The sequence below is a fragment of the Pristiophorus japonicus genome, chromosome 6, assembly GCF_044704955.1.
Source record: "Pristiophorus japonicus isolate sPriJap1 chromosome 6, sPriJap1.hap1, whole genome shotgun sequence".
Classification (NCBI taxonomy): Eukaryota; Metazoa; Chordata; class Chondrichthyes; family Pristiophoridae; genus Pristiophorus; species Pristiophorus japonicus.
Window position 1 is genome coordinate 171,582,826 of NC_091982.1, and position 24,945 is coordinate 171,607,770.

The window sequence follows — 24,945 nt, forward strand, 5'->3', positions numbered from 1 at the left end:
CTCCTCCTCTCCTCCGCCACCCCTGTCAGAAACACAGACACTGACAGACAGTGAGAGAGACACACACAGACTGAGAGATAGAGACACTGACAGAGACACACTGGGTGGGTGGCCGTCCCAGCACGCTGTTGGAGGACTCCCGGTGTTGTAGTCAGTAAGTAGAAAATGTTTTATTTATTGATTTATTTTTTATTAATTTTTTTGGTTGATTTATTGATATATTTATCATTTATTATTGATGATGGCTCTTTTTGTAAAACTGAAGTGTTTAATGTTTATAAACTTCCCTTTAAACCCCCCCCCCCATTCCCTACGCCTGATTTGTAACCTACGCCTGATTTTCTAAGTGTAGACAAGGTTTTTCTGAGCGTACAAAAATCTACACTTACTCCATTCTAAGTTAGTTTGGAGTAAGTTTTCACTGCCTAAACTTTCAAAATGGGAGTGGCTGGACACGCCCCCTTTATAAAAAAAAAAATCTGTTCCAAACAGAAACTGTTCTAACTGACTAGAACTGGAGCAAACTAAATGCCGAGAATTGCAATTTCTAAGATACTCCATTCTAAACCAGTTGCTCCAAAAAAACAGGAGCAACTCAGGCTGAAACTTGGCCCCATAGAATGGTTACAGCATAGGAGGAGGCCATTCGGCCCGTCGAGCCCATGCCAGCTCTCTACAAGAGCACTTCACCTAGTCCCACTCTCCTGCCCTTTCCCCGTAGCCCTGCAATTTTTTTTCCTTGAGGTACTTATTCAATTCCCTTTTGATAAGCTACGATTGAATCTGCCTCCACCACCCTTTCAGAGACAGTACATTCCAAATCCTAACCTCTCGCTGTGTAAAAAGGTTTTCCCACATGTTGCCTTTGGTTCTTCTGCTAATCACCTTAAATCTGTGTCCTCCGGTTCTCGACCCTTCAGCCAATGGGAACAGTTTCTCTCTCTCTACTCTGTCTAGACCCCTCATGATTTTGAACACCTCTGTCAAATCTCCTCTCAACCTTCTCTGCTCTTAAGGTGAACAAACCCAGCTTCTCCAGTCTATCCACGTAACTGAAGTCCCTCATCCCTGGAACTATTCTTGTAAATTTTTTCTGCACCCTCTCTAAGGCCTTCACATCCTTCCTAAAGTGTGGTGCCCAGAATTGGACACAATACTTTAGTTGAGGCTGAACCAGTGTTTTATAAAGGTTCATCATGACGTCCTTGCTTTTGTACTCTATGCCCCTGTTTATAAAGCCCAAGATCCAGTATGCTTTATTAACCACTTTCTCAACCTTTACTGCCATCTTCGATGATTTGTGCACATAGACCCCAGGTCTCTTTGTTCATGCACCCCTTTAGAATTGTACCCTTTAGTTTACATTGCCTCGCCTCGTTCTTCCTACAAAAATGTATCGCTTTGTACTTTTCATCGTAAAATTTCATCTGCCACGTGTCCGCCCATTCCACCAGCCTGTCTATGTCTTCTTGAAGTCTATCACTATGCTCCTCACTGTTCACTATACTGCCAAGTTTTGTGTCATCTGCAAATTTTAAAATTGTGCCCTGCACACTGTACACTCAAGTCTAAGTCATTAATATATGTCAAGAAAAGCAGTGGGCCCGGTACTGATCCCTGGGGAACACCACTATATACCTTCCTCTAGTCCAAAATTCAACCATTCATCAATACACTCTGTTTCAGAGAATTATGAACCTGTGGAATTCTCTACCACAGAAAGTTGTTGAGGCCAGTTCGTTTGATATATTCAAAAGGGAGTTAGATGTGGCCCTTATGGCTAAAGGGATCAAGGGGTATGGAGAGAAAGCAGGAATGAGGTACTGAAGTTGCATGATTAGCCATGATCATATTGAATGGTGGTGCAGGCTCGAAGGGCTGAATGGCCTACTCCTGCACCTATTTTCTATGTTTCTATGTTTCTATGTTTCATGTCACTTAGCCAATTTCGTATCCATGCTGCCACTGTCCCATGGGCTTCAGCTTTGCTGGCAAGCCTATTATGTGGCACTTTTATCAAAAGCCTTTTTGAAGTCCATGTACACCATGTCAACCGCATTGCCCTCATCAACCCTCTCTGTTACCTCATCAAAAAACTCCAAGCCAAGTTATTTAAACACGATTTACCTTTAACAAATCCATGCTGGTTTTCCTTAATTAATCCACACTTGTCCAAGTGACTTAATTTTGTCCCGGATTATTGTTTCTAAAAGCTTCCCCACTATTGAGGGTAAACTGACTGGCCTGTAGTTGCTGGGTTTATCCTTGCATCCTTTTTTGAAGAAGGGTGTAACATTTGCAATTCTTCAGTCCTCTGGTACCAGCCCCGTATCCAAAGAGGATTGGAAGATTATGGCCAGTACCTCTGTAATTTCCACGTTTACTTCTTTCAGCATCCTAGGATGCATCCCATCCGGTCCCCGTGACTGTAATGTGTGGGATGTGACAGTAACATCTTTAAAATGGGGTCAGTAGCTTTAATGCCCCATTAAACCGGCTTCATTAAGAAGGGACCCACCGCCTTGTTGGTGGCCGCACCGACTTAATTTTGAAGCCCCGGTCTAGCGAGCTGCACCAGGACACTGTTTGGTGCCCGGTAGCTTGCCTGCCAAATATAAATGAGTCCAGGGACCCAAAATTGTAGGGGCCTGTTTGTCACCAGAATGGTCAGATGACCAGTGTGCTGCACAGGTCAGTCGCCCAATGTCAAAATAGACTCCACTGTACCACACCCATTCTCACTCCACTACCCGTCCCTTAACTCCTCACATTTAAAATTCTCATTCTTCTGCTTACATCCCTCCAAGGCATCACCCTTCCTTTCTCTGTGACCACCTCCAGTACCCCCCAGAATTATTCATTTCTGTAACTCCAGCCTGGTGTGCATTCCCCCTTTTACTTCACCCCACTATTGGTGGCCTTGTCTTCAACCCTTCCACCCCTCCATCTTCTCCTTCTTGAAGACCTTCTTTAAGACCAACCAGTTTGATCAACCTTTTGGTCCTGCCTCCTAATCTATCCTTGGCTCGATATATATTTTGCTTAACCCTCTGACAAGCGGCTTGGAATGATTTTTGACATTCAAGGTGCTATATAAATGCAAAACATTTTTTGTTGAGAGCTTTGAAATGGTTTCTGTACTTGGAAGGGAAAAATAATAGTAATATATGAGAACGTACCATACATCTGAGAACGCTGGTTTGCTCCAGTCACAATGGGGGAGGGGGACATACCAGATGTTTTCATTGTATATTCCATATGCTGCTTGCTTGCTAATGAAGCCAAACTGAACTTTACTGAAAAAGTACAGATGTAAGAATATTAGTTTAAAAAACTTTTGAGATTATATGCAAAATCTCACATCCTGCATTTTCTTTCAAGATTTCATGTTACATGTTAGCCACAATTTGTGGTGACTCAATTTCTTTTCATTATTACCTAATGAAAGGATCCTTCGTGATCCCTGAGGCTCGAATAAAATTGACATTTAGACAGCAAGCCTAATTAAAAAGTTAGAGTCTGCTAACCAGAGTAACTTTCATAATTTCGAACATTCGCCAGTTCTGACCCGAAACGTTAACTCTGTTTCTCTCCACAGGTGCTGCCTAACCTGCTGAGACTTCCAGCATTTTCTGTTTTTATTTTATAATTCATCTCTGGGTGTATAGTCACTTTAAATTATTGTTACTGTATTCTTCCAGAAAAGCATTAAAATGCTAATTACTCAAAAAGATACACACAAAGATTAGCTATGCTGCGTTTAAGAACTGAGGAGAACATTAAGTATACAATGCTCTCTGTACCTTAAAGGCAATTAGCATGGCATATTTTAAGTTGCGCTTACATTGATAACAGTTCATGAGATAAGCTGAGCGTTTAGTGGCTATTAATCCTGTTTCCTCCAACAACATAATTAACCTAATAATTATTAATTTGAGGAAAAGCTGCCTATTTTTCTAACCTTTTGGAGTAAAGACCAAATGTGGCCCAGTGGCAGGCAGGCAGGCAGGCTCGGGGACCCCACTTACACAGTCAATAGGACTATTGGCCACAACACCCATTTATTTTATTCATTCATAGCATGTGGGCTTCGCCAACAAAGCTAGCATTTATTGCCCATCCCTAGTTGCCCTTGAGAAGGTGGTAGTGAGCTGCCTTCTTGAACAGCTGCAGTCTTTTTGTAGCGGCTTGTTACAACTGAGTGGCTTCTAGGCCATTTCAGAGGGCAGTTAAGAGTCAACCACATTGCTGTAGGTCTGGAGTTACATAGGCCTAAGGGACATTAATGAACCAGATGGGTTTTTGTTAGACCAAAGGTTCCCACAAGAGATCGCAATCCAGTGACCCCCCCCCCCGGCCTCCTGGAAGTGCGTTCAGTGAGAGGAAAGTATTGGGGCTAGCGTGATGCCCTCCATGTGTGCTAATACTCACTGTTTAGGCTCACACATGAAAAATGGCCACTTGAGTGAGGGACATTTGGTCATCAGACAGGATGTGGTTAATGTAGGAAGTGCTGATTACCCAGTGGATAGCATTGATGTAATTGGTCACAATAAAACTGATATTATGGCTTGGAATTTCCTCGGAGCTGATCTCACTGCCGTAACTTCACTGGAGTGCGGAGCGAACCCTATTAGAGTCTGACCCAAATCCCAGAGGTGAAAGAGGTTTTTTTTTTAAACTAGGGAATATTAATAAAAAAAGAAAGAAAAAAAGTTCCAGAGTATTCTTAAAGAAATATTAAGAATTTGTTGGCTATTACAAAGTGTTGGCTCGCTACACCACCATTCCCACTGGTTAATTTTAATGTTTCTTTTGTGCTGAGCACTGCTGAAGTCAGGTGCAGTGTAGACCAAGAGACACTCATTTGTCATAGCTGTGAAGAGGCTTATGTCCTGCAATTAAACTTTGGCTGCAGCAGCCAAGGGAAGATAGTGCCACAATCCAATAATCTCATATGCGTTAACTAAACAAAATGGTTTCATGACCACATGTATACTATAATGAATTGCTCTACACGTCTGTCTAATAAACTACACATGTAGGATTACCTCAATGTTCTTGGCTCTTGAGTTCTGTATAAATTTGCCAGGAACCATTTTGGTAAATCTGTGAACCACAAAATCACTGTCTGTCAGAATAATCATACACAGCTGAAAAATGTGTTGTGCTTGAGAAATTTTAGTTATGGTGCATTTTTTTTTTAAATGTGAGAATTAAAGGCGGGGGGTGGGGTGGGGGGGGTGGGGGTAAAGAACTGATGTAAGTGTATAGAGGAATTAGGAAGTAGTGACGACAACGTAGTTGGGTTCAATGTAAGAACTGAAAAAGACACTGGAGAGTCGAAGGTAATGTTTTGGACTGGATAATGGAAAAGTTCAGTGAGATAAAAGAGGATTTGGTCCAAGTTAACTGGGCAGAAAGGTTAGCAAACAGGTTGACAGATCAACAGTCAAAATTCTTTAGATATGATATGTGTACCTGAACAGGGCTGGGATCAATGTCCTCGCGGGGAGATTAACTAATGCAACTAATTTGGCAAGGGGAGGGGCACCAGGATGCAGCAGCAGAGAGGAGAGACAAGAAGCATATAAAAGTGAGGGACAGACAGCAACAGAACAAAGAATAGTGTAGAAATAGCAGGAATTAGATGGAGGTAAAAAGGAAAGCAGACTAGTATGGTATTGGAATGCACGTGTGTTAAAGCAAGGAGTGTTACAAATAAGATTAATAAGCTACAGCTGCATGTTGCCACATGGGGTTATGATGTAGTGGCTATTACAGAGACTTGGCTTAAATATGCGCAGGAATGGGAACTAAACATTCCTGGCTGCAATGTATACAGGAGGGATAGGGAAGGAAAAAGACTGGTGAGGTGGCAGTACTAATGAAGGATAATATTACAGTTCTACAGAGGGACAATATACTAGAGGGTTCAAAGACTGCGCCCATATTTTCCCTTACCTAGGCGGGTTCAGTGTGGCCGGTATCTGCGGCGGGTCCTGACGCTGCTGCTGGCTCCATCCCGCTGTAGAAAATGAACTTACCTTAAAGGGGCCTATTAAGTCTGCCCAGTGCATTAACCGGCCCAATTAAATAGAGCGGGCCTGGCAACGTCATTCATGAGGCATTTTAAGCCACGATCAAGGGACCATGACCACATTAGATTTAAAGTTTAATCTAACATAGCGGGTGTTGAATCTTTATTGTATAATAAACGTTATAAATGAGTGACAAAGAAATACTTAAATAAAATTACCATATGACTCCATCTACAAATATGATCAGGAACATAATTTAAAACGTACATTCATTCGAAAATTCTTGGTGCTTTAATCACAAATCTATAGGGGGAAGAAATTCGGTGTCCACCCGTTTGGGGGCGGTAACAGTTGGGTGGCATGAGACTTAGCGGCAGGCGCAGAAATCTCGCCCCTCTCGAGAAATTCGGGTTACCATCCACGGAAGGAAGTGAAGCGCTAAATCAAGTGCCCCACATCCTTGCTGGGATGCTAAGGGGGTAGACACTTCAGCCCACACTGCCGACTCTGCAAAAGGTAAAGGAACCGACCTGGATCACCAGGGAGCGGGGGTGCCGTGCGATCAGCCCAGCACTCGAGCAGAGTGCCATGCTGACCGATCGCGACCACAACCCCGCAAAGAAACCGCATCAGGAGCAACCAAGGTATTTTTTTTTTTTCCCCTTTGCCATTGGTCACCTCGCCTTTAATTGCCACCCAGGTAGCGGCCAGCCGCCTGATACATGACCCCTGCAGCAGTCGGTGTTATTGCCCGGCACTACTTCAGGGGGCCAATGCCAGTTTCGGGGCCGACACTAACTGGGCGTGCGCATGGCGATGACGCCACGCTCTCTGGGTGCAAGAGATCAGGGCACAACACCATAGTGCCGCCGCTAAACTCCCACCCAATATGGCGGGAGTCGGTAACAGCGCCATGCCCGGTCGTTAACTAATTTGCACCGTGCTAATGGGAGACGCAAAGGAGCCCAATTCTCCCCCCCCCCCCCGCCCCTGCAGACTTTTGTATCAGTAACTGGTACAAATAAAAGATGTGTGTGTATATGTAACATATAAAATTAAGCGGATTTTAAATGTAATTGTAAAGGGGTGGATTTACAATCTTGGGCAAGTTCAGTGGAAGAGCTGCAGAATCCCTGACAAACAGTGTAAATGGTGCTTACAATGTGTTTCTTCCCCTGCAGCTCTCCCCTTGAAGTTAACAATGGACAAGTGAGAAAACCCCTGCAGAAATTCACCCTAAAGTCTCAGATGGAAAAATTAAATTAGTCATATTCAGAGACTGAAAGCAAATTGATCCAGTGGAATGAGTGATGGGAATGAAATTGATACGGTTGATGACTTGATTTAATGTGTAACTAGACAATCACCGTATGCTGTGAGAAAAACCTCACCAGAAACGACACAAAAATGTATTGAAATAGTATATGTCATTTTTTATAATGCAGATCAATTCACCGCAATTTGCTGTTCAATTAGAAGGCAACAGCTCAGAGTGACCCATGAAAAATTAACATTTACCAGTAGCTTTTCCAGTAGTACAGAATCACCATCAATCTGTTAGCTGATGTAATCAACATGTTTTTATTTAGTTTGTTTTCCATGCCTTCAAGTAATCAGCTGGAGCAATGGCCAAGGAACTCCCGCCTCAGGTTGACAGATGTGCTTCCTGAGCTGCATGAATCCCCTGGTCATGCAGGAAAATTTATAAAATTGGGAAAAAGGCTCTTAAATGCCTGTAAAGTGCCTCATTATGATTTCAATCGGGTCCCTGTCGCTGCAGGTCGGGTCGGCTCCACTATAACAGACGCGCCTGTGGGAAAGACGCGTGGGAGCGTGTTCCTGAATCTACTTCATCAGAGTTAAGGAACAGAAATGGAGCTGCTACATTGCTGGGTGTTTACTATGGACCCCTAAATAGTGAGAAAAAGAAAAAAAAAGACTTGCATTTATATAGTGCCTTTCACGGCTACCAGATGTCTCAAAATGCTTCACAGCCAATGAAGTACTTTTTGAAGCATTGTCACTGTTGTAATGTAGGAGACACGGCAGCCAATTTGCGCACAGCAAGCTCCCACAAACAGCAATGTGATAATAACCAGATAATCAGTTTTTGTTATATTGATTAAGGGATAAATATTGGCCAGGACACCAGGGATAACTTCCCTGCTCTCCTTCAAAATAGTGCCATGGGATCATTTATGTCCACTTGACAGAGCAGACGGAGCCTTGGTTTAACTTCTCATCTGAAAGACAGTGCCTCCGACAGTGCAGCACTCCCTCAACACTGTACTGGCCAAGCTTTTTTGTGCTCGAGAAGGGAAAAAAGGAGAAAATCTATAGGTAAATTTCATAGAAATGTAAAAATAATAGAGCAATAACAGTAGTGGACTTCAATTATCCAAATACAGCATGGGAAAAAACTGAGTAAAAGGCAAGTGGGGTGAAGAATTCCTAAAATGTGTACAGGAGAACGTTCTTAATTAGTGTGTCTAGCCCAACGAGGAAGGGTGCAGTGCGGGATCTAGTTTTAGGGAATGAAGTAGAGTAAGTGGAGAATAATTCACTGGGAGAACATCTGAGTAATTAGGTTTAAAGTAATTATGGAAAAGGACACAGAAAAATCAAGGGTGAAAATATCCAACTGGGAGAGAGCAAATTCCAGTCATTTGAGAAGTTATCTCGTACTGGTGCACTGGAAACAAAGATTGGCCGGGAATACATATGCAATTCCAGGCCTTCAAGGCAGCGATAATTTGGGTACAAGCCAAGCATAACGAGGAAAGATGGGGCATCCAAAGCTAGAGCTCCCTGATTGACAAAGGAAATAGTTACTCAAATAGAACAGAAAAAGGTTTATGGTAAATGTCAAGTACAGAATACAGTCGAAAATCAGGCAGAATACAGAGCATGCAGTGGGAAATTGAAAAAGGATGTAAGATGGGCAAAGAGAGTATGAGAAAAGATTAGCGGGTAACATAAGGGGGAACCCCAACATTTTTTATAAACATATAAAAAGTAAAAGTTTCATCAATGGAACTGGGGCTGATTAGGAACAATAAAGGAAATCTTGTAGAGGCAGAGGACATGACTGGAGTACTGAATGAGTAATTTGCATCTGTCTTCACAAAAGGAAAGGATGAAGTTAATGGTAAGTATAGGAGAGGAGGTAGAGCTATTGAGGCAGAAATTGCCCTCAGCGGGAAATTGGGGCGGGCACTTCGATTTACCCGGAAATTTACCACCCAGCGGGAGTCAGAGGGAAGAGCTGGAAAATTCGGCTATTTAACTCTGACACCGCCGCCCAGCGCTTTGGGCGGTGTTTGAGGTGGTGTATGGGTGGGCTCGTTTCGGGAGCGGGTCAGTGATGACGTCAGCGCGACGCAGATGCATCGCAACATTCCTCCCCTTCACTTAAAGGGGAAGGACGCTGTGTGGCCTACGTGGAGCCCACTGGGCCACCAGGGAGGAGTTCGGCCGGGCTAGCGGCACCCAAGAGGGGGGGCCGGATTGCCTGTTGGCGACTCGAGTCGGTCGACAATGAAAACAAAATGGCGGCCTGCCCTTTAAGGGCGGCTGCACCGCCCAGCCACTGGCAGCTTCACGCCGCTCGAAGCTGTCCTGGGCACCAACCGGCCATGCCCCCGCGGTCAGAAAATTGGTCACCGCTGGGGGGTAAGGGGTCGGCGTGCTGAGCGGGTTGGAAACACGGGGCGCGGGGGAAACCTGTTCCCGCCACCCCCGGCCCGGGGCAATTATGGATGGGTTGGCCCCTCTATCTGCCCCCGTGTGGAAAGGCTTTATTGCCTTAAAGAAGGGGGAAATTCTCTTTTCTCCCCCCCCCCCCCCCACCCCCTCTAAAAATAGAAAGGCGGTGCTAAATAGGTTAGTATCACTCAAAGTTAACAATTCAGCTAGTCCAAATGGGATGCATTCTCGGTTGCTGAGGGAAGCTAGGGTGGAGGTAGCAGAAGCTCTGATTACAGTCTTACGATCATCCTTGGATATAGTTGTGGTGTCAGAGGCCAACAACTTGCAGTTATGTAGAGCCTTTAACATAGTAATATTTTCCAAGGTGCATCACGGGTGCGTAAAGAAATATTAGTGTAGATGAGCAAAAGCTTGTCAAATAGATTTTAAGGAGTAATTTAAAGGAGGAGACAGTGAGCAACATAGTGAGCAGGATAGTAGCAAACATAGAAACATAGAAACATAGAAAATAGGTGCAGGAGTAGGCCATTCGGCCCTTCTAGCCTGCACCGCCATTCAATGAGTTCATGGCTGAACATGCAACTTCAGTACCCCATTCCTGCTTTCTCGCCATACCCCTTGATTCACCTGGTAGTAAGGGCTTCATCTAACTCCTTTTTGAATATATTTTAGTGAATTGGCCTCAACAACTTTCTGTGGTAGAGAATTCCACAGGTTCACCACTCTCTGGGTGAAGAAGTTTCTCCTCATCTCAGTCCTAAATGGCTTACCCCTTATCCTTAGACTGTGTCCCCTGGTTCTGGACTTCCCCAACATTGGGAACATTCTTCCTGCATCTAACCTGTCTGAACCCATCAGAATTTTAAACGTTTCTATGAGGTCCCCTCTCATTCTTCTGAACTCCAGTGAATACAAGCCCAGTTGATCCAGTCTTTCTTGATAGGTCAGTCCCGCCATCCCAGGAATCATACTTCAGGAGGACATTGACACATAGACAGACTGTGAAATGGGCAGATGCACGGCAGATGGAATTTAATGCGGATAAGTGTAAAGTGATGCACTTTGGGAGAAACAACATGGAGAGCCAGTAAAATCTAAACTATACTATTTTGAAGGGGGTGCAGGAGCAGAGGGAGTTGGGGGGTGCATCTTCACAAATCTTTGAAGGTGGCAGGGCATGGTGAGAAGGTGGTTAAGAAAACGAATAGGATACTTGGCTTTGTAAATAGCGGCATTAAATACAAAAACAAGGAAGTCATGCTAAACCCTTACAAATCTCTGATTAGGCCTCAACTGGAATATTGTGTACAATTCTGGGCACCACACTTTAGGAATTATGTCGAGGCCTTGGAGAGGGTGCAGAGGAGGTTTACCAGGATGATGCCAGGGATAAGGGATTTTAGTTATGTAAAGAGATTGGAGACGTTGGGATTGTTCTCATTGGAGCAGAGAAAGTTAAGGGGAGACCTAATACAGGTATTCACAATTATGAGGGCTGTTGATGGAACAAGTAGGGAGAAATTGTTTCCTCTGGTAAGTAGAGCAGTAACCAGAGGTCCTAGATCTAAAATAATTGGTAAAAGAACTAGAGGGGAAATGGGGCAAAATTCCTTCACACACAGGGTTGTTAAGATCTGGAATGCATTACTTGAAAGGGTGGTGGAATCAGATTCCACAGTAACTTTTAAAATGCAATTGGACATGTGTTTGAAGAGGACTAACTTGCAGGGTTATGGGGGAAAAAAACTGGAGTGTGGGACGAAATTGGGCTCTTTCAAAGAGCCGGCACTAGCACAACGAATGGGCCAAATGGCATCCTTCTGTGCTGTAAGGTTCTATGATTCCATTGAATACAAAATAAATATATTTCTATAAATTGAAACGGTGACATAGAATTACATAGGATATACGACACAGAAACAGGCTATTTGGCCCAACCAGTCCATGATAGAGTTTATGCTCCACTTGAGCCTCCTCCTGTATTTCCTCATCTAAATCTGTCTGCATAAATCTCTATTCCCTTCTCCCTCATATGCTTGTCTAACCTCCCCTTAAATGCATCTATACTATTCCTTCAATCACTCCCGGTGGTAGTGAGTTCTATATTCTCACCACTCTTTGGGTAAAGGAGTTTTTTCTGAATTCCCTATTGGATTTCTTGGTGACTATTTTATATTGATGGCCTCTAGTTATGCTCTTCCCACAAGTGGAAATATTCTTTCTCTATCCACTCTATCAAAACCTTTCGTAATTATAAAGACCTCTATTAGGTCACCCCCTCAGTCTTTTTTCAAGAGAAAAGAGGAAACACAGCAGCCAATTTGAACACAGCAAGCTCCCACAAACAGTAATGTGATAATGACCAGTTAATCTGTTTTTGTTATGCTGATTGGGGGATAAATATTGGCCAGGACACTGGTAATAACTCCTCTGCTCTTCTTTGAATAGTGCCATGGGATCTTTTACATCCATCCACCTGAGAGAGCAGACCGAAAGATGGCACCTCCGACAGCTCTGCTCTGGTGTGTGTCAGCCTAGATTTTTGTGCTCGAGTCTCTGGAGTGGGACTTGAATCCACAACCTTCTGACTCAGAGACGAGAGTGCTACCCACTGAGCCACAGCTGACAACAATGGCGTGGATTTTGCCGTAAGATTAACAATGAGGCTAACCGTGCTCACTGTTAATAAGGAGTAAATCAGGCAGCAGCTTCCCGTGACCACACAAGCGCAGTTAAACGCGAAAATCAGGAAGTTGCTGTCCGAGTTGCCCTGCTCCTCCACAAGCTTCGCTACACTGGTAAATCAACAACAACAACAACTTGTATTTATATAGCGCTTTTAACGTAGTTAAATGTCCCAAGGCGCTTCACAGAAGTATTATGAGACAAAAAATTTGGGTAGGTGACCAAAAGCTTGGTCAAAGAGGTAGGTTTTAAGGATCGTCTTTAAAGGAAAAAAAAGTAGAGAGGCAGGGAATTCCAGAGCTTAGGGCCCAGGCAACAGAAGGCACAGACACCAATGGCTGAGCGATTATAATCAGGGATGCTCAAGAGGGCAGAATTAGAGGAGTGCAAACATCTCTGGGGAGGGGGGGGAGGGCTGGAGGAGATTACAGAACTAGGGAGGGGTGAGGCCATGGAGGTATTTGAAAACAAGGATGGGAATTTTGAAATTGAGGCATTGCTTAACCAGGAGCTAATGTAGGTCAGGGAGCACGGGGGTGATGTGTGAGCGGGACTTGATGCGAGTTAGGACACGGGCAGCCGAGTTTTGGATCACCTCAATTTACGTCGGGTAGAATGTGGGAGGCAAGCCAGGAGTGCGTTGGAATAGCCACGTCTGGAGGTAACTGAGAGACCTCGGCATTCACATACATGAAGGGCGAGAAGTTGTGGCAATTACCCATTAGATACCCACTAAACACTCCAGAAAAAGTTTGGGCTTGTCCATTCAAGTATAAGTGAATTATTAACTATGTGGTATGTCTTAATCACTCCCAAACATCTTCTCTGGCACTGAAAATATACTTTTGAATGTCTGGGATCTCATTCCTTCAGATTTTAATTATTGTTGAAGAGTTAAAAATATTTAATTACTTTTTACTTTACCTTTCTGTTTCTTTAGTCTCTCTCTCAATTCCAGCTTTCCCTTTTTTTTCGCTGTGTACGATTTTACATTGAATTAAATATTTTAACTCACATTTCCTGATTTAGACTCTGCGGAGCTAAATTGGACAGGGCCCAAAACAGGGACGGGGATCACGACCCGCACCTGTTGCTTCCAATGCAGGTAGCATGCCAAATTTGTGCTGCCTGCTAATTTACATGATTGCAGCCAATGCTAAACACGCTGTTGAGTGGCTGCAGGCCTGAGCAGGGGGCACAAAATCATTAGAGGCTAGCGCTGCTTAAAGCTAGCCTGCACTACTTGTGTACGGAATTCCCATACGTATGAATGGGAATACTCCAAAAAAAATACCACTACACTTCAAATAAATGAATAAAAACTTCGCATATTTAAAATTAGAATTTTCTTTTACATGTTTTAAAGGAGCTAAAAATAAATGTACCTTATTTCACAGGTTTTTTAATGTATAAATTATTGATAAAATGATCTTTTTTAAAAAAAAAACTCTTACACTGGTAAAACAGGCGTAATAATTTCATGGGCATTCGCTGGACAGAAGTTGGGCAAATAGCCCAACTCTCTGCGCGGATGCCCTTTTCCCGGGGATTTGCATGATCTGTCAAATCGCAAGTTGCGGGTTTTCACGCACGCATTTCGTCCACAAAAACCCGGAACTTGCGTGGCCTTTGTGGGCACGTGCGCACCTTGGGCGTGTCCCTCGGGGCCGCAAATTATGGCCCCATGTTTTAGTATGCTGAAGACTGACCTGTGTCAGTAGGATATTCCTACAAGTGCAGCCAGGCTGTCAGGTACCGCACTAATGAGACTAGATTTCCTGAACAGTCTGCCAAACTCGTGCATCAGTTACTTTGTTTCTCCTGGTGATGTGGCAGCAAAAAATTTGCAAGGAGGATTTTCCATGGTTTAAATGGAGTAGCGCACAGAGCGAACACAAGGAGAACTTTGAGACGTTGAATGGAACAGCCGAAGGAATTCAGAGAGAAACTTAAAACAATTAAATTTTTTTAAGTAGGCAACAGTGGTAAATAGGGAGAAACAGATAATAGATTAAAGGAAAATCATAATGGAAAAGGAGCCTGATTTTAGTCACTCGGTACAACAGGAATACTTTCCACCTTGCCTGACAATTTTTTTCTCCTGCCAGTTTTCCCCTTCTTCCTTTTCTGAGTGTCATTAATTCGGCCTATAATGGTGGAGGTGTTGTTAGATCAGGTTCTGAATAATATAATAGATCCCGCCTGCAGCAAGACCTGGACAACATTCAGGCTTGGGCTGATAAGTGACGAGTAACATTCGCACCACACAATTGCCAGATAATGACTGTCTCCAACAAGACACAGTTTAACCACTGCCCATTGACATTCAACAGCATTACCATCATCAAATTCCCCCATTATCAATCTCCTGTGGAGATCACTACTGCCCAGAAATTTAACTGGACCAGCCACATAAATACTGTGGCCGCAAGAGCAGGTCAGAGGCTGGGTATTCTGCGGCGAGTGACTCACCTCCTGACTCCCCAAAGCTTTTCCACCATCGAAAAGGCACAAGTCAGGAGTGTGATGGAATAATCTCCACTTGCCTGGATGAGTGCAGCTCCAACAATACTCAAGAAACTCGACACCATCCAGGACAAAGCAGCCTGCTTGATTGGCACCCCATCCACCACCTTAAACATTCACACTCTCTATCACCGGCGCACCGTGACTGCAGTGTCTACTGTCTATAAGATGCACTGCAGCAATTCACCAATCCTACAATAATGATGAAAAAACCGAAACCTAAGAATATGAGGAAATAAGAAACAATGTTAAGAGTGGACTGAGGGAAGCTAAGAGAGAGTAAGGAAAAATTTGAACTAACATGAATTGAATGGTAAGGTATTTTACAAGTATATCAGTAAAACGATAATTATTAAAAATGAAGTGGATCCCTTGAGAGACGAGAATTGTCAATTTTTTAGATGATCAAAAAAAAGATGAAGGTAATTAAGAAGTATTTTGCATCATTTTTTAACTAAAGAGAAGGATATCAGAAAGGGAGGGAATCCTGAAGTGGTTGAGAGTGACGAAAGGGATAATTCTGATGGATAAAAAGGAAAATTGTAGTTAAGTTAGTTAGGCTGAAGGATAAGAAAGTCCCAGAGTGCAACTGGACATGTGCTAGAATCAGGAAGGAAGAAATAACTCAGGTTCTGGAAATTGTAGCCCCGATTTTAACCAGGAGTGGGAATCTGATGGATGGGGGCGAGGTGAAGCCAAGGAGATTTTAACTCCCCAGCCTTATCTGCATGCTGTTGTTCAGCTGACTGCTCGAAACATAGAAACACAGAAAATAAGTGCAGGAGTAGGCCATTCGGCCCTTCGAGCCTGCACCACAATTCAATAAGATCACGGCTGATCATTCCCTCAGTACCCCTTTCCTGCTTTCTCTCCAAACCTCTTAATCCTTTAGCTGTAAGGGCCATATCTAACTCCCTCTTGAATATATCCAACGAAAGCCAAATACAAAAGACATAAGAACATAAGAATTAGGAACAAGAGTAGGCCATCTAGCCCCTCGAGCCTGCTCCGCCATTCAACAAGATCATGGCTGATCTGGCCGTGGACTCGGCTCCACTTACCCGCCCGCTCCCCGTAACCCTTAATTCCCTTATTGGTTAAAAATCTATCTATCTGTGACTTGAATACATTCAATGAGCTAGCCTCGACTGCTTCCTTGGGCAGAGAATTCCACAGATTCACAATCCTCTGGGAGAAGAAATTCCTTCTCAACTCGGTTTTAAATTGGCTCCCCCGTATTTTGAGGCTGTGCCCCCTAGTTCTAGTCTCCCTGACCAGTGGAAACAACCTCTCTGCCTCTATCTTGTCTATCCCTTTCATTATTTTAAATGTTTCTATAAGATCACCCCTCATCCTTCTGAACTCCAACGAGTAAAGACCCAGTCTACTCAATCTATCATCATAAGGTAACCCCCGCATCTCCGGTATCAGCCGAGTGAATCGTCTCTGTACCTCCTCCAAAGCTAGTACACCCTTCCTTAAGTAAGGTGACCAAAACTGCACGCAGTACTCCAGGTGCGACCTCACCAATACCCTGTACAGTTGCAGCAGGACCTCCCTGCTTTTGTATTCCATCCCTCTCGCAATGAAGGCCAACATTCCATTCGCCTACCTGATTACCTGCTGCACCTGCAAACTACGTTTTGGGATTCATGCACAAGGACCCCCAGGTCCCTCTGCACCGCAGCATGTTGTAATTTCTCCCCATTCAAATAATATTCCCTTTTACTGTTTTTTTTTCCAAGGTGGATGACCTCACACTTTCCGACATTGTATTCCATCTGCCAAACCTTAGCCCATTCGCTTAACTTATCTAAATCGCTTTGCAGCCTCTCTGTGTCCTCTACACAACTCGCTTTCCCATTTAATCTTTGTGTCATCTGCAAATTTTGTTACACTACACTTTGTCCCCTCTTCCAGGTCATCTATGTACATTGTAAACAGTTGTGGTCCCAGCACCGATCCCTGTGGCACACCACTAACCACCGATTTCCAACCCGAAAATAACCCATTTATCCCAACTCTCTGCTTTCTGTTAGCCAGCCAATTCTCTATCCATGCTAATACATTTCCTCTGACTCCGTGTACCTTTATCTTCTGCAGTAACTTTTTGTGTGGCACCTTATCGAATGCCTTTTGGAAATCTAAATACACCACATCCATCGGTACACCTCTGTGCACCATGCTCGTGATATCCTCAAAGAATTCCAGTAAATTAGTTAAACATGATATCCCCTTCATGAATCCATGTTGCGTCTGCTTGGTTGCACTATTCCTATCTAGATGTCCCGCTATTTCTTCCTTAATGATAGCTTCAAGCATTTTCCTCACTACAGATGTTAAACTAACCGGCCTATAGTTACCTGCCTTTTGTCTGCCCCCTTTTTTAAACAGAGGTGTTACATTAGCTGCTTTCCAATCCGCTGGTACCTCCCCAGAGTCCAGAGAATTTTGGTAGATTATAACGAATGCATCTGCTATAACTTCCGCCATCTCTTTTAATACCCTGGGATGCATTTCATCAGGACCAGGAGACTTGTCCACCTTGAGTCCCATGAGCCTGTCCAGCACTACCCCCCTAGTGATAGTGATTATCTCAAGGTCCTCTCTTCCCACATTCCCGTGACCAGCAATTTTTGGCATGGTTTTTGTGTCATCCACTGTGAAGACCAAAGCAAAATAATTGTTTAAGTTCTCAGCCATTTCCACATTTCCCATTATTAAATCCCCCTTCTCATCTTCTAAGGGACCAACATTTACTTTAGTCACTCTTTTCCGTTTTATATATCGGTAAAAGCTTTTACTATCTGTTTTTATGTTTTGCGCAAGTTTACTTTCGTAATCTATCTTTCTTTTCTTTATTGCTTTCTTAGTCATTCTTTGCTGTTGTTTAAAATTTTCCCAATCTTCTAGTTTCCCACTAACCTTGGCCACCTTATACACATTGGTTTTTAATTTGATACTCTCCTTTATTTCCTTGGTTATCCACGACTGGTTATCCCTTCTCTTACCGCCCTTCTTTTTCACTGGAATATATTTTTGTTGAGCACTATGAAAGAGCTCCTTAAAAGTCCTCCACTGTTCCTCAATTGTGCCACCATTTAGTCTGTGTTTCCAGTCTACTTTAGCCAACTCTGCCCTCATTCCACTGTAATCCCCTTTGTTTAAGCATAGTACGCTCATTTGAGACACTACTTCCTCACCCTCAATCTGTATTACAAATTCAACCATACTGTGATCACTCATTCCGAGAGGATCTTTTACTAGGACATCGTTTATTATTCCTGCCTCATTACACAGGACCAGATCTAAGATAGCTTGCTCCCTTGTAGGTTCTGTAACATACTGTTCTAAGAAGCAATCCCGTATGCATTCTATGAATTCCTCCTCAAGGCTACCCTGTGCGATTTGATTTGACCAATCGATATGTAGATTAAAATCCCCCATGATTACTGCCGTTCCTTTTTCACATGCCTCCATTATTCCCTTGATTATTGCCCACCCCACCGTGAAGTTATTATTTGGGGGCCTATAAACTACACCCACCAGTGACTTTTTCCCCTTACTATCTCTAATCTCTACCCACAATGATTCAACATTTTGTCCATTAGAGCCAATATCGTCTCTCACAACTGCCCTGATATCATCCTTTATTAACAGAGCTACCCCACCTCGTTTCCCTTCTTGTCTATCTTTCCGAATTGTCAGATACCCCTGTATGTTTCATTTCCAGTCTTGGCCACCCTGCAACCACGTTTCTGTAATGGCCACCAAATCCTACCCATTTGTAATGATTTGTGCCGTCAACTCATTTACTTTATTTCGAATGCTGCGTGCGTTTAGGCAGAATGTTTTAATACTAGTTTTTAAACCATGATTTTTAGTTTTGACCCCTCCTGCAGCCCCTTTATATTCATACATATTGTCCCTTCCTATCACCTTGTGGTTTACACTTACCCCAATGCTACTCTGCTCTGTTGCCTCCTGCCTTTTGCATTCTTTCTTGGGGTCCTGTTCATCTGCGCTCTCACCCACTCTAACTAGCTCAGAGCCCTCTCCTGGGTTCCAAATACTCCTTGCATTGAGGCACCGAGCTTTCATGCTTGCCTTTTTATTACACTTTGACCCTTTAGAATTTTGCTGTACAGTGGCTCTTTTTGTTTTTTGCCTTGGGTTTCTCTGCCCTCCACTTTTACTCATCTCCTTTCTGTCTTTTGCTTTTGTCTCCATTTTGTTTCCCTCTGTCTCCCTGCATTGGTTCCCATCCCCCTACCATATTAGTTTAACTCCTCCCCAACAGCACTAGCAAACACTCCCCCTTGGACATTGGTTCCGGTCCTGCCCAGGTGCAGACCGTCCGGTTTGTACTGGTCCCACCTCCCCCAGAACCGGTTCCAATGCCCCAGGAATTTGAATCCCTCCCTGCTGCACCACTGCTCAAGCCACGTATTCATCTGAGCTATCCTGCGATTCCTACTCTGACTAGCTCTTGGCACTGGTAGCATTCCCGAGATTGCTACTTTTGAGGTCCTACATTTTAATTTAGCACCTAGCTCCTTAAATTCGTCTCGTAGGACCTCTTCCCTTTTTTTTACCTATATCGGTGGTACCAATGTGCACCACGACAACTGGCTGTTCACCCTCCCTTTTCAGAATGTCCTGCACCCGCTCTGAGACATCCTTGACCCTTGCACCAGGGAGGCAACATACCATCCTGGAGCCTCGGTTGCGGTCGCAGAAACGCCTATCTATTCCCCTTACAATTGAATCCCCTATCACTATCGCTCTCCCATTATTTTTCCTGCCCTCCTGTGCAGCAGATCCAGCCACGGTGCCATGAACTTGGCTGCTGCTGCCCTTCCCTGATGAGTCATCCCCCTCAACAGTACTCAAAGTGGTGTAACTGTTTTGCAGGGGGATGACCGCAGGGGACCCCTGCACTACCTTCCTTGCACTGCTCTTCCTGTTGGTCTTCCATTCCCTATCTGGCTGTGGACCCTTCACCTGCGGTAAGACCAACTCGCTACACGTGCTACTCACGTCATTCTCAGCATCGTGGATGCTCCAGAGTAAATCCACCCTCAGCTCCAATTCCGCAATGCGGACCGTTAGGAGCTGGAGGTGGATATACTTCCCGCACACGTCGTCGTCAGGGACACCGGAGGCGTCCCTGATTTCCCACATAGTACAGGAGGAGCATATCACGTGTCCGAGCTCTCCTGCCATGACTTAACACTTAGATACATTTAAATTGGCAACAACAACAAAAAAAAGACGAAAGCACAGATGGCAGATTATAATGAAAATAGTGTTGCTTACGAAAGCAGTGAGAGGAAGCAGTCTCGCCATCGCACTGGGTGCTTCGCAGTGGTGGAGGAACACAAATCGTCCATGAAGGTGCCTGTAAAGGACACCATTGTTCAGCAGACCATCCTCCGAATGAAATAAAGGATTCCCAAGCCCTTCACCTTTCAGAGCATCTACTCCCATGAACTGTTTCGTGTCTGGCGAGTGAATGTGTGGGACAGTCATGTTGGTAATTATATATTTCCATTAAACGGGACCTTCTGAACTTTTTCTAAAGTTGTCTGTTGTTCAGTTCCCCTATTGCAGTTTCAACCCCCGACACTCAGTTCTTTTCTTTGTATGAATCAGGAAACTTTTCTGCAATTCTCCACTTGGAGAAATTTGACTCCCACTCCTGTCCACACTCTGATAACCAAGGGGAATTTTGGGCGTGGGGAATGAGGGAGTCATGTTACGCGAAATAGAATAGAAACATTGTACTATGGCATGTGCGTCAATTTTCCATAATCTACCAAAGAATTTTAAACAGACAATCTCACCATTTGGATCTTTTGTTTTGCAGAGACAGAATTGAGTGATTTTTGTCCCAAACTGTCAGTTTGAGTTTTATGTTTTTTCTTTCACCTGTGTTAACAATGTACTCAGAACCTTCATGGCTCAAAGGGGAGCATGCTACCAATTGAGCCAAGCTGATACGACAAAAGATTTATTCAGTTCCTCCCTAAACAAGTGTGCCGATTTCACTGAAGGCTCTTTTATTTTGGTTTTGGTGTGGTGTTTGTGCCACTTGTTCCAGAACGAAGGTTTCATGCAGCCAGCTGCAAGCTAATGTCAAACTGCCAGGGCTTGCTAAAATGGGCAGCTGAAATGAACAGAGAGAAACTCTTATGTATATGACTGTTTTGTTTGCAGGTTTCCTACACTATCCAACAAGTGATAGCCTGAACTGAACTGTGGATAAATATGGCTCGGCGTAGACTTGGGACCATGAGGAAGGCATGCTTCTTCACAAGTGTGTCGATCCTTTGCCTCTACACTGTATTCTATAAGATGTGTTATCAGAAAGGAAACCTGTTGCTCAGACATGGATCAAATAACACAGGGACCAAGCAGCTTCAATGTAATTTGATGCAGTGTGGCGTACAGGAGATACTGCGAGGTAAGGAGGATGCAGATGGATCAAATCATGAATATGCCACCCGAGGTACTTTTTGGAAAACCTTTGAGGCTGCACAGAAAGATCAGTTAAGTTCTGAAATTATTTTGAAGACAAATAACAGCAAGATAAAAGGATCCAGCAAACCAGAAATTCAGTCTAAGAAAACAACGGTTTCAAAGGATCCTCTGTCCGCAAATGTAGTTACCAGGGATTTATCCAGGGGACAACAAGTGACGGACCCATCAATCATCTCCAACACAGCAGCAAAACCCACGAAGATAAAGCTTGCCCTTAAAACACAGTGGAGTTCATGGATGATTTGGAATGATGACAGCTCTTCGAACAACCTCAACCGCCGCCTACGGACTGTTAAAAACAATTATGCTGCTATGAATAAGTATGCTGTGAACTTCACTGGAACAAGGAAGGCAAAAAAGCTCAGCAGCGAAGAACTGTTATGTGAACTGAAACAGAGAGTCCAAGTGGCGTCCATTCAATTTGGAGACAGGCCCTTCACGACACCTGACTGGCGGGAGTACATACCAAAGCAAAATCTGACCCAAGCACTCGGGCCATTCAAGATGTGCGCTGTTGTGGCATCAGCTGGCTCTATCCTCCGATCGAAGCTGGGGGTGGAAATCGGTGAGTTTCGCACAAAACATCTGACTGGAGATTTAATGTTAACTTTTTGTAAAGTTTTCTTTTCTACTAGAACAATAAACTGCTGAAACAGAAGGCTAACAATTAGGATGACAAGGTAAAGATTGAATGCTATTCTGCTGAAATATATCAGCAGTTAACCTGTTGCTTGGGGTTACTGAAAAAAACACTTGTTCTTTGCTAATCAGTGGGTAGGGAAATCATAACAAATATCCTGAAAGACGGTTGGGACTTTAGTTTTCTCGGGTCAGTAATGTTAAGGAAGACATTGATGCGAGTATGAATCGGGTACTTCCAAGGTCAAATAGGTCTCACCAGACTAGCTGTCTAGTTTCAGACATGACTACTTGTTCCACAGGTATTGTTGATGCCCATGGAACTGCAATCCGTTACGTCAATCTAGTGGGTGGTCATCTGTCGATGTTTTCCAGCAGTCTTTCATGCCCGAGTTCAGGCCTGAGGGCGATTACCTTGTGTGTTTCCTCATCCAATCTAACCCAGCAATCGCCAGGATTTAGGGCCTGCATACCAGGAATGTAAAATGGCATTTTTTTGAGTTTGGCTTCGAGGGCTCAGCAGTTTGTTGAGTCGCAAAGTTAAAAGCTGAAAACTGATCTCAATCCTGCTGCTGATCTGAATGCATTGACCGCTCCCTCTCCCTGTTATCCTCCCAGCATGTTTTTAACATGTATGCATGTCTATTCCTGCAAGGATTAGATACAGACCCTGCTCATTCCCGATTGACTGTCAGAAAACATTGACAGATGCCGCCCCACTAGATTGACAGGGTAAAAAGCTCCAGAATGTTGTAGCTTCAGTTACTTGCCCATTACCCATGAATTTGAAAAGGTAATATTAGGACTTTTAAAATGGCTTGTAAAAGCACAGGATGATAGCTTGTTATTCTGTGCCCCCTTGTTTTTATTTAAACAATTAAATGGTCACATTAACACAGAATTGAGACAAACTCCAGTCACTTGAGCATTTGCAAATTAAACAGAAGAGGCCCAATTCAGGTCACTTTAACTAAACAATTGTCTCTATAATTCACATTAAAAATTCTGATCCCAGTTACTGAAAGTAAATTAATTTGCCACGTCATTAGCAGAACAGAAACTAATGCTGTTTTAAAAGAAGCAAACAGAAAGCAGCTTTTCAAATTGCTACTGCAGTGGGCATAAAAACCTCAGAGTTTTTATTTCCAGCTACTGCAACAGTAGTGCCCATAAAAGTCTGTGCAAATCCTACAAGAAGAAACGTCTCGTGCTATATTCAGTTTATTTTGTAATCAAGAAATAGCAGAAACTGAACTTGCATTCAAATAAATGTTCTAGTTCCGTTTGGTGAGGCACATTTCAAAATCAGTGCCTCCTCGCTGCTTTCCAGCTTGTACTGGATCCTTATGAAGTGGATTCTGTGGAGTGGATTTTCATATATAGCATTAATCAGGCAGGCAGTGGGATGGGTGTCTGCTATTTTCATAGGTTTGTTTAAATGAAATCTGACTGATAAGCTGCCAATGCAAAACGTGCTCTTTACAAGCAGCGTGCCGATCTGGGGGCAGGAAATCTTCAGCCACACCTTTAAAGGGGAGGGGTTGAAGCATCTGAAGTGAAAGGGAGCAACAGATTATGGTAGCAGGCAACATTTGCAGGGCCTACAGCAGCAAGGAGATCAAATAACAGTAGTTTTTCAGGCTCAACTCGTACAAGCCTCTGCAGTAACAAGAGTCATATCTGCATCCAGCTTTCCCTTACTGCAGCCAAGGATGCCTTTGAAGTCAGCTCAAAATGGCCAGCTGCCAATGTCTAACACTCGTGTGCGGTAGGCAGAAGCAGGAACTGGTGATAGCAAAGGGAGGCAGAAATGAAAATGGTGTCCAAGGGGTTGTAACGACCTCTTCTGACGACGATTTACATTTAATCAAGAGGCTTCCGTCTTGTTACTGGCGACAGCTCCAGCCCTCAGGATCGAGGTCTGCTCGAAAATCGCTAACTCAATGCTTCAGTTTTTCATGTTGTTTTGATTCTGTTTTTAAGCGCAAAAGAAGCGGTAGGATCATGAAACAAGCCCCTAATATTGTTAAGTGGAGTAATGTCACTTGTCACATGGAACACTAGGGGGTGGTGCTGCACTGCACCACACAGATACCAGCTCCAAGTTGGAACTTTCATAGAATTATAGAAATTTGCAGCACGGAAAGAGGCCATTTCAGCCCATCGTGTCCGCACCAGCCGGTAAAGAGCTATCCAGCCTAATCCCACTTTCCAGCTCTTGGTCCGTAGCCCTGAAGGTTACGGCACTTCAAGTGCATATCCAAGTACTTTTTAAATGTGATGAGGGTTTCTGGCTATACCACTCTTTCAACAGTGAGTTCCCTCTGGGTGAAAACATATCCCCTCAAATCTCCTCTAAACCTCCTACCAATTACTTTAAATTGATGACCCCTCTGCCAAAGGAAATAGGTGCTTCCTAACCACTCTATCTAGGCCCCTCAAAATTTTATACACCTTTAATAAGGTCTCCTCTGTTCCAAAGAAAACAAACTCAGCCTACTCAATATTTCCTCATAGCTAAAATTCTCCAGTCCAGGCAACATCCTCCTAAATCTCCTCTGTACCCTCTCTAGTCACATCTTTCCTGTAATGTGGTGACCAAAACAGCATGCTGTACTAATCTAGCTGTGGCCTAACTAGTGTTTTATACAGTTCAAGCATAACCTCTTTCCTCTTGTATTCTGTACCTTGGCTAATAAAGGCAAGTATTCCATATGCCTTCTTAACCACCTTATCTACCTGGCCTACTATCTTCAGGGATCTGTGGACATGCACTCCAAGGTCCCTTTGTTCCTCTACACTT

At 43.7% G+C, this 24,945-nt stretch overlaps 1 protein-coding gene across 3 annotated transcripts in view; it reads left to right on the forward strand.

The window, feature by feature from the left end:
• The window catches only part of LOC139265861 (beta-galactoside alpha-2,6-sialyltransferase 1-like), a 139,026-nt gene that overhangs the window by 75,550 nt on the left and 38,531 nt on the right, over positions 1-24,945 (forward strand). For all 3 annotated transcript variants that reach the window (XM_070883376.1, XM_070883378.1, XM_070883377.1), the window contains one exon: positions 21,180-22,068. In XM_070883376.1, coding sequence (XP_070739477.1) covers positions 21,231-22,068 — 838 coding nt within the window. In that variant the 5' untranslated portion in view covers positions 21,180-21,230. The remainder of the gene's footprint in view (positions 1-21,179; positions 22,069-24,945) is intronic.